At 36.3% G+C, this 10,734-nt stretch overlaps 1 protein-coding gene across 1 annotated transcript; it reads right to left on the bottom strand.

The window, feature by feature from the left end:
* Positions 1-13: 13 nt before the first annotated feature.
* LOC110840057 (solute carrier family 25 member 3) lies at positions 14-9,865 on the bottom strand. The gene is made up of 8 exons (XM_022084778.2): positions 9,735-9,865; positions 9,479-9,637; positions 6,628-6,788; positions 3,478-3,552; positions 2,899-3,060; positions 2,154-2,332; positions 1,406-1,593; positions 14-747 (listed from the first exon to the last, which is right to left on the bottom strand). Exons 2-8 carry the CDS (start codon positions 9,618-9,620, stop codon positions 584-586), a joined length of 1,071 nt encoding a protein of 356 aa, XP_021940470.2. The 5' UTR covers positions 9,621-9,637; positions 9,735-9,865; the 3' UTR covers positions 14-583.
* Between the last annotated feature and the right edge of the window lie 869 nt (positions 9,866-10,734).

Genomic DNA, 10,734 nt, shown 5'->3' with positions numbered 1-10,734 from the left:
ACGATATTCCCCAGACTGTGCAACATTTTATTTATTATATTACACTGTACACAATATCCAATTCAACTAAACTTTATTTATAGCCACATTTAAATAGAAATGTGACTAATAAATAACAAGTTTTTACCACGGCTTCAATCAATACTGAACGCCAAGGACGTTCACGCTCCGGTTCGAAAGCGTGATTCCGATTTTCAACGGATACTTCGTAAGACTTTTCCACATAAATTTGACTTGATTTATAGACACAGCAGAATTTTTTTCATTCACCAGTGCTCCTCACATACAGAAATTTAGAAAACAATTAACAGTTTTCAAAGTTTGTGTAACAAAATATTCCGAACTTAGCTACTCAAATTAAGCAGTTCCTGCATGAGTTGAAAAAGACTTCTTTGGCTGAATTTCCACCTTGATTTTACTTCCACGAGCGAGCAAGCTGTGTTTAAAGATGAACGTGAAATCACATCCTGCGATAATCATCCCTGTCTGTTATAATATCCATAATCTCAAAAACCTACAACAGTCTAAAGTTAAAACATGTGGAATTACCTAAATTTAATCTATTTCAAAGGTATGATTCAATTTACTGCTCTTTGGCCGCTAGTTTTCGTTTTAGTGACTCTGGCATCTCAGGTGGTGGGGGTCGTGGCATACGCAGCCACACTTTCACCGCGTCATATATGAACCACTGAGCGGCTGTCAGAGTGCCGATCATAATGATCCTGGGAGCAAGACCCTTCCACAGACCTGTAAAATAAATAAAAGTAAATTACAATACATTACTTCAATTGCTTTTACGTTCAAAGCTCTGCCTATCATTTCTACAATATATTTATAGGTTTAATTTGTTTCTTCTCAATAAAGAGTATATATTTTCCAAATGATCATTTTGTAATGGTGACATGGTGTAGTTTTCTATCATTCAGATGATGAGTTTTGCCCTTGGAAGATGCCCACATTAATAATTTTCCAACAAAATTTAGCTTTCAGATTTTGAATAAAAAATTCAGTCAAGCTTCCTGGAGCTCTGATGGTCTTTCACTATGTGGGTGCAGCGAATCTTCACAGATCTGATGGGGCAATTCCAATTTTACAGTAAATGTCCTCTGTCCCAACTCATTTGAACAACTAAGTGACTAAAAATACAGAACAAAGAACTGCATAATAATTCAAGAGTTCCACATCTTACACGGTTGTTGCGGAGACATTGAGATCATTGTCAATCAACTACTACACAGTTTTTACACACATGAATTAAGAAAAATCAAATTACTCGGGGATTAATTTCGTAATTAAGCGGCAAGGACGGCCAAGCTCACAGCTGATAAATTCAAATTGGAAAAGTGAAGAATGGGTGTGGGAATGGAATAATATACAACTTTACAAATGTAAAATGTCATCTTACCAGCAAAGCCAAGTTTCTTTGCAGCCTCAAGAGCAGTAGAACCCTTCTCCTGGTTCAGTTTCGATACAACTGTGTCTGCAGGATGAGAAACAATCGCACAGAATACTCCAGCTATGTAGCCAGCAGCAAATGTTACCACTAGCTGTTCTGCCTTGCTACACTCATTACGGGGCTTTGGTACGACATACCTAAAAACAGAGGTTTCAATTTAAAGGATGTTAAATGGCAAAAATGTAAACTCTGCGATGCTTCCAACACGTGGTTAATGTAACACGAGTCATACGTAAATGATATGACGCACGATGAAATCTCTCATTTAATTTATTAACTTCCACAGAATATGCACTTTCTCTTATGTACCACATAGTGCAATGTATAGAATAAACTTCTGCCTGCTTTGCAAAAGTATCTTTATTGTGCAACCTTTTCATTTGAAATATTTTCTGGCCATCTAATTTTTAGAAGAAACCTTAGACATATGTTGATATAACTTTGTAATTTTTGCATTAGCTCTTTAGTGACTTTCCAAGTCTCACAGAAAGATTTTACGTTAGTATTGAAAATTCTCAATTTAGTATTTAGAGAGAATGAGTTTGATTTCCAAACAGATTTCAACTGGGCAAAAGCTCCTTTTGCCTTTTTAATTCTGTTTATATCTCATTTATAGTATAAAATATTAAAATGGTGAAAGACAAGCAGTATATTTGGCCCACAACATATATTAGCTGTACATGCGCAAATAACATACCTGTACAGTAACTCTACCGTCTTCTCAAAGCACGCAAACTTCATCATGGTGTAGGGAATCTGCCTCATCCAAAGGGGAACAAGTCCTTTGTAGAATCCATTCAGACCCTCATCTTTGTAAATTATTGGCATGGCAGCCCGTAGCGTACTAGCAAACCCAGGCTGCGTCTGAATTCGTACCTTAACAGCGATAACACAGACACTTAGTCACTAAAGAACTGACTTCCCAATGTCAATTCAACAGTGAAGATGGAGAGAGTATGCTTCTCTAAAAGTTGGCTTCGACCAGCCAGTCCGCATACTACAGCCAATAAAGAAGTTGGAACAGTCCTGTTTTCTGGGACAAGAACAGTAACAGTGAAAAATATTCCCTGCAGAAGAGAGCCACAAACAACAAAATGTAGCAAATGTTTTAAGAACACTCTGAAGATGGTGGCTAAAACAGAGGAGACTGCTATCCAAGTGCACCTGCTTGCAGCAAGAACACAGCCTACACCTGCCTACTCATCAGACCTCACGCCATGCAACTACGTAACCATCTCCCTGGAATGTTAACACTGGCGAATAACCGGAATACACAGCGACAAAAGGACTATGTTGAGACATGTTATTTGTACTATAAAGATACACACATTTTACAGGAAAAAGAAATGATTCAATTTGAATTACTTCTGTGCATATAAAACAAGTATCATATGCAATAGTTTCCTAAATTTTGATTTTTTGTGCGTGCGTCCAATACGTACCTTCGCTGCCTCCATGGGACTCAGGGCGATGTCTGCAAAGAATTCAGCGGATGCAGAAGCTGCTAGGTAAAGTGTTGTCCGCCATACGTATGAATTCTCCTCTCCCAGCAAATTAGAATAGAAAACTTTGAAGACCTCGTATAGACCAAACTTGAAAAGACCCTAAAACACGAAACGTAATATCAGATTTACCAATGCATAAGAATCTTTCTCATACATGCTAACTGAACTGTCATCTGTAATGCACATATTAAATGTCATGCAACAATACAGGTCCTTGGCCTGAACAAGTGGTTTGCTAATGCATTGGGGCTGGGGGGGTAAAACACTGTAATTCCACTATAGCCTTTATATAATTATTTACATCAAGACACTGACAGATACGAACTAATTTCTTATGTTAAGCGACATCCAGCTACAAAAAATGCAATCCTAATTAATCTGTCAATCAGTATTTATTCTATCCATAACTGAATCATGGGGTAGGACAGATAGAAGGTGTTGTAAACTAAGCATTTGTTTATAACTGTACTTTCACTGAATATCAGTTTTGTTAAGATTTATTGTGTGTCCCCAAACCTGCATAGAGTAGCCATAGAATGTTGGTGCCCATCCTTTAGCCAGGCCACGTGTTCCATCCTCCTGAATTGTTACCTGAAGAGCAAAGAAAAAGCAAACCTGTATTCTCAACAAAATTATTTACAATACATAAGCTCTGACAACTGCTTTTGTACTCATTTTTCCATCATCATTATCATCTACTACAGGGATTGGGCCTATTGGCCCATTCCGGGACAGTTGCTCAAGGCAACTTGTCCGTGTTAGTCTTGTAAGGTGCATTTGAGTAGTGCACAATTTCTGCTCAATCCTGATTTGACTGCCAGAGCCATCTAGCAGTGAATCAGGAGAGACTTGAGTGAGAAATGGCTGCTGAATTTTGCTTACGAAACATCTCGTATCATGCTTGTAAGGTTCTCTTACATGCCGTAAATCTGAAGGAAGTTGTGCTACAGATTTTTATCACCCATCCATCGACCTCAGCCGGGATCGAACCCGCGAATCTTGGGTCCAGTGGTGAGCATGCTAACCACTAGTCCACCGAGATCCTAAATGTTTAGTTTCCCTTACATTTCTCATGCCAAATGAGTTCAATCAGCATACAAATAGATGACTATTACCTGGTATATCCATTGTTATTTAAGTTTACATAAAAAAGAATGTTTATCATGAAAGCTGGTCAATGTCATGTGACCTCTTTCATTCATAGGCACTACCTTATCATCAAAAACTATAAAATGATTGGCATCCAGACCTATGATATAATACGGCATCAGTTTGTGCAGCCCTAAGATTTATAAAGAAATTCTGACCAAACTTGTGTAACACAGGTCATAATTTACAGCTGTAGGAAATTACTCAAGAATCATTCTTATTTATGAGGCAGAAGACCAAACTGTTTTGGAGACACTGTCCCACAGCTATTAATGGTTAGATTACAAATTTTAAACTAAACTTTACCTCAAAACTAACAAGTTACAATTAACTGACAACAGGAATTTTCAAAATTGATCTCTATCAAAATCTTTTTTCTTTCTCTGCTAATGTAACCTGAAGCACACTGTCAAATTATAAAATCATTCTGGAAGCATACAAATTGATGATTGCCACCACATCCACAAGACACTGTGCATCACACACAAAATAAAATCACACATTTCTTATAATACTAAAAACGTATCTAATTTAAACTTCCTCCTACCTACAGCTTATTTTGTTTCATGTTCTTGCAGTTTGAAGAAACAGGGAGAAAAAATCCATGCAGTAAACTGTGGGAATTAAAGATGTAAAAAAATGATTCTAGGATTATTTTATGAATTTCAACTACACTAAACAAAATGGAGAGAGAAACTATGAGCAGGGAAGGGTTCAGAAGGTGATAGTTATGGCGTATTTGAAAGTACTCTAAAGGTGCTTCAAAAACAGAGAAAAAAAATGAACTGAAAACAATGTCTCCAGTAAACATATGCACAGTTAATGCATCCAAGTGCAGACTGCAGTATCTGTTCACTGGGAAAGTTTCTCTAACACACCTATGACTCACAACTTCTGATGTACACAAACTAATTTGCCGAGCCCAAGAGCTCCAGAAGCGGATCTTATGATGTGTATCATGGCAAGTGTGGCTTGTGATAATAACAAACAAGTCATCACTAACCATCATATTAAAGCTACAGCAAAACCTCCATCTGGTACAACTTAAAACATTCAGATCTGGTTAATATTGTTCTAGAAACCTGGGTACATTCGGCAAAGGAGCACACCCAGTATCACTACATGCAAGTCTTTCACTCATTCCATCACACATTTCACAAATCATCTGACAGCAATGATGATTCTTAAGCCAAGTTTCCATGAATAATTCCCGTTATGTTACAATTAAGAATGATGTCTGACGTGTGCTATTTTCACCTCTGTCTACACTTAACAGATGGCACCACAGTACCTAATTCACAAAGTGGCAATGCTAATGCATGTAATGGTTTGGTTTTCAATTACTGTCAGGTTGATTAAGTCGAGAAGAATGAGATGGGCGGGGCACGTGGCGCGCATGGATGGGACAAGAGGTGTGCACTGGGTATTGGTTGGGAAGCCTGAGGGGAAGAGACCGCTGGGGAGACCTAGATGTAGATGGGAGGATAATGTCAGGCAGGATCTATGGGAGATAGGAGTTGAAGGCGACTGGATTTTGTTTGCCCAGGACAGGGTCCTGTGGAGGGCTTTGGTTAACTCGGTGATGAACCTTCGGGTTCGGTAAGCCATCTAGTTAGTTAGTTATCTTTCTGGGACACCTGTATAACAGCAATAATGAAGGTACTGAAAACTACATTCCCTTTTCTATGAATGCAGGCAGACGTTGAATCTCGGCTGGCCCTACTGCCATGTACACAGCAGTACAAATGTGGGCTCGACGTGCTGTACATGATTTGGCAACGTCTAAAAATATTCTGCTGTGCACAAAAGGTACATTATAAAACTCTTGTGCTGTACTTTAACACAATTCAAATGAAGAGAATGCATCAGAATAATTATGGAATGCTGTTAGCATAATGAGGATCCATTCTGGAGACATCATAATTGAGCACATGGTACTTGGGCACAAAAATCTATGAAGGCATGACGTAGTGTGAATACTTTCAACTGTTTTACATGTAATTTCTTTATAAAATGAAAATGTTAAAGAATGATCACATAATAGCAAAACTGATGATCAAAGAATTCATATCGGAGATCACAAATGTTTCTGAGAGAGATATTATGTTCTTTGCCCTAAAAGGGCCACACAGCAAAGAATATACTTACATATCTAAACTGATTCTTGACAACAGAATACCAAGTCTTTCTTTTTATTGCACCATTTCAGATGTCTTAATTTGATAAACCATAAATGAAATAGCAAGCTTTTCCAAATTTAGATAAGGATGAATATAAATTTCAAGTGGGAATTAATATAGGAGGCAGGGGTCTTGGCCAGATTTTATCTGATCAATAAAAGCCTTCAGGACAGCTTGTTCCTCAAACAGGAGACCTCTCATATATGAAGCAGGAAGTTGCAGACGGAGGTTTTGCCATTTACATTCACTATACTGCACACACAAACTCAGGAGAAAGTTTATACCTGGTCAAAATTACAACTATTCTTTATAAAATAGAAAATCAGTGACAACTCACCCTGAATCCCGTTACAATAGATCTGTACTTGGCAGGGTTAACCTGAATCCTGCATTTGACCAAATCTAGAGGGACAATGGCCGTATGAGTAATTCCACAGGAGAGAATTCCTCCCAGACCACATAGCGCAAAGTACTTTCTGGAGCCAAATTCACAGCTGTCTGAAAATAAATTTGTTAGGAAGAAATGAATAATATAAAATATTCATAAAAATAACCCCACACCTCAATCTTTAAGATGTTATCTACTATAAGACACATCTTGATTTAGTGATAGGTTTTCCGGAAGAAATGCATATATTGCAATAGGAATTATAAATATTCAAACATAATTATTTGTATTAATACTTTCAAAATCTTCTTTGTGTTTACTGCCCCATTATTTGTGTTATGGACAAGAAGACTTTCCTTGTGCTTTAGTCACACAACACAAATTTTCTATCATTGATTCATAGATGTCATCAAATGTGAGCTGCAACCCAATTTCTGAAATTTTAAAATGTGAAAAAAAGTGTCTTAAAATCAAGGAAATACGGTAATAAACATTTTTCCGTAAATGGTTCACCATACAAAATGTGAACAGGGGCACAAGAAGGAAGAGTTCTTCCAGTTCTGTTGGTTATAACATATAACCTGCTTTTCTGAAACAAAGCCAAATACTGCACTTAACAATGGCTACTGCAAATATTTTTACATTTTAAATGCTTCAAATGCATCAGTAAACAGAAAAGCCTAATTCTAAACTATTATGAAAGGCCCGACATAGACGAACAAATATGTTAAGTGGGCTAAAATTCTAAAAATTGGTCCAACAGCATATTAGGGCATTAAACAGATGGATTATATGTTCACAGTCCTCTTATTTCTTAACAGCATAAGGATTTTAAAGCACAAACTGAAGTCCACAAACATTCCCTTTTATTTTATTATTAATTGTGCAATATCAAAAGCCATGCGAGGGCAGTTACGAACAGACACTTCAAAAGATGGGAAATAAACAACCTTGGCATATAATTTACAGCTTTTGCACAACTGAATTATATAGTCTTCACATTCATGCAGCCAACTGCCCATAAAGCCTTAACAGAACCATGGCCTTTTTTAATTTACTAATCCATCAAGTGCCTTGAACAAAATAAGAAACCTCTCGGAACAGGCAGTTCCAACACTAGGATTACACCAAGGTATAACTGGCATATGAATTAGACATGCTCACCTGGTCTGTATTTCAACGAAACAAGTGGATAGCACCAAGCTATTACAATTTAATTCTTCTTAGTATACATTTGTTCCCATAGTCAAATCAGTGTCACAAAGGACCATGAAGAAACTGTGGAAGTATGTTTATATAGCACATTTTGACTCACCCATCATTGGTTCAATATCACAGTTCTGGGTTTAAGGAATGTGCATATTTTAGGATAGACTAGACCTATGACTGTACAGGAGCATTATGTTGTCTGTAAGTTTATTAATGCATATCTTTATACAAGATACAAATATTTCTTCACGACATATATGTAACATGTATTTATCGCCCTGATGACGGAGGCAGTATCACCTCTGAAACGTTGGTTAACATCAACTACATGGCGCAACAATCCAGAAGACAGAAATCTTCATATAGAGTAGAGTAGAGTTTATTTACATTCCATAGATCCTTCTTAGGACTCAACCAAAGGATGTAGAACATGTCATTTCATACAATATACATACACTTCAGAACTTTCAACACAAGTACAAGAACGTATTTCACATATCAATGTACATAAATTTCAGATTCTGCAATACAAGTATGAAAAATAATTTTACAAATTAATATACATAAACCTCAGTATTTTAAATATAAATACAAAACTTGCTTTACATATACGTAGTTTATGGATATAAAGCTTAAACATTTTCAGCAGAGATGAAATCATCTACAGAATAGGAGTGAGTAAAGAGGTAATCTTTCAATGCAGGCTTGAATACCTTATAATTTAGACTTTTAATTGTTGGTGGAAGATTATTAAATAACTTGATACCTGTATAGTACACTCCTTTCTGATATTTAGTAAAGTTAGCATTTGGCACATATAGATCATGTTTACATCTTGTATTTAAATTATGTACATCTGCATTTCTTTTAAATTTATCCATGTTTTCCACCACAAATGATAGCAAGCATAGTATAAATTCACTTGCAAGTGGAAGTATATTAAATTTACGAAATAATTTTCTACAAGATACCCTGTTTTTGACACCGGCCATTATTCTAATTATTTTCTTTTGCGTGTAAAAAACTTTATTACTGTCTGTTGAATTTCCCCAAAAGATTAATCCATATGACAATACAGAGTGAAAGTAAGCAAAGTAAACTAGCTTTAAAGTATCTATTGTCATGAGTGGTACGACTGTTCTCATGGCAAAGCATACAGAGCTTAATTTGGGAATAATATACTCAATGTGTTTCTTCCAATTTAAGGTATATATGTAACACATCACTACATGTTTGTGGCTGATTACACCATCTTCAGGAATTCATTTCTCACGCACTAATAATACACTCCTGAATACGCTGGGTAGTGGTTTCAATAAATTAGATTGCAATTACAATGTTTATTGTTTCTTCTTTTGTTAAAAGTCAAATGTTAAAACTAAAATGTTGATAAAGGTGAGATTAATGTAGCCAAAAGCACACAAGCTAAGTAATGAACGTAGGCATAAATCTCACATTAAAAAAATAATACCGTGCAGAAAATGGAAACCGAACATACCGCTCGAATTCCTTCAAATAAAATACCACGAAGCTCACTGCGTTATAGCTCTAAAACTACATACAAATTACTTTTTAGTAATCATCTACTAACCTCCTTTTTCAGTAGTAGCAGCAGCGGCCAATATACTTCTACCAGGCACCAAATTCTTATCCGAAGAGGACTCGCAATAAGCTACATGGAATGGATTTCCAAATGGATTGTTTTTAGCTGTTTCTAACATGGACTGCCACATTTTATACAGAATATAACCTGAAAAGTTTAAATATCATGATATATACATTATGAAACATTTAGAATGTACATACGTTATGTTCTCACGTTAAAAATCAAGACACTTCTCACCTACCTGCCCAATATGGCGAACAACCTTGGGAAAGGAAGACCTACTGGTTATGCCAGAACAGACCACTACAGTCATTTTCTTAAGCCAAGACCACTAAATACAATCACAGAAGAAAGTGCTGCCACCTACTTTCATACCTACGTTGACCATGTACTCTGTAAACGAATAACATGCAAATAGTGCGCAATTACTCCTCATCAAAAATTTCTATGAACTGAAAACGTTATATATATAATAATCCAAAGTCCATCTGTATCTCAGCGTTCTTGAATGACATCCTCATTGCAACTGGGTTGTTGCGCCATCTAGTTGAAGTTTATCGACGTTTCAGAGGTGCTTGCTGCCTCCATCATCACAGAACAAACCAGAAGAATCTTCGAACTCGCCGTTGTGAGAACCTCAGATCTAACAAGAAATACATAACAATCATTTAGTTACAAACTATGATATAGTCACCCTGTCCCTAGCAAATGTAGAGATAAAAGTGTGAAACTGCATGCGAATACAAATAAAAAAACTGATGGCCTACATGAAACAAAAATTCGATCGGATTATGCATTGCAAATCCGTTAGATGTAAAACCGCATATATTTGTAATACGCAGTTGGTGAGGGGTTGCTATACTGGACAGCAGAAGTTTAAAAAAATTCCGTCGTTATTTAGAGTAAAACAGTCAAACAATTTGTAAATATTATACAAAATTTGAAAGATCTATCTTCCCTTTCTGCAAACTTTCCTTTATGCCATCAATTGTTACTGTAATGAATAGAGTATACTTTACTTACATTCCACATATCCTTCATTGCACCAAGGCAAGGATATGGAACATTTCACAACAAAAATACAATTAATGCCAGAGGTCACATAGCAGGAAGGCACATTCAGACAAATTATGGTTTGTCTACATTTGCTCTCATTGTAGTATGATTCACTCCAATCAACTTCCATATGCTCAAATCTCATTAGACTGAATAATTATTAGGAATTTTGTTGGTGTAACAAG

The sequence above is a fragment of the Zootermopsis nevadensis genome, unplaced genomic scaffold, assembly GCF_977971745.1.
Source record: "Zootermopsis nevadensis isolate Lab colony 2312 unplaced genomic scaffold, Znev_1.0 Znev_ptg000025l, whole genome shotgun sequence".
NCBI classification, from domain to species: domain Eukaryota; kingdom Metazoa; phylum Arthropoda; class Insecta; order Blattodea; family Termopsidae; genus Zootermopsis; species Zootermopsis nevadensis.
Note: the sequence above shows the minus strand (reverse complement) of the source record. Positions and strands in the feature narration are given on the sequence as shown.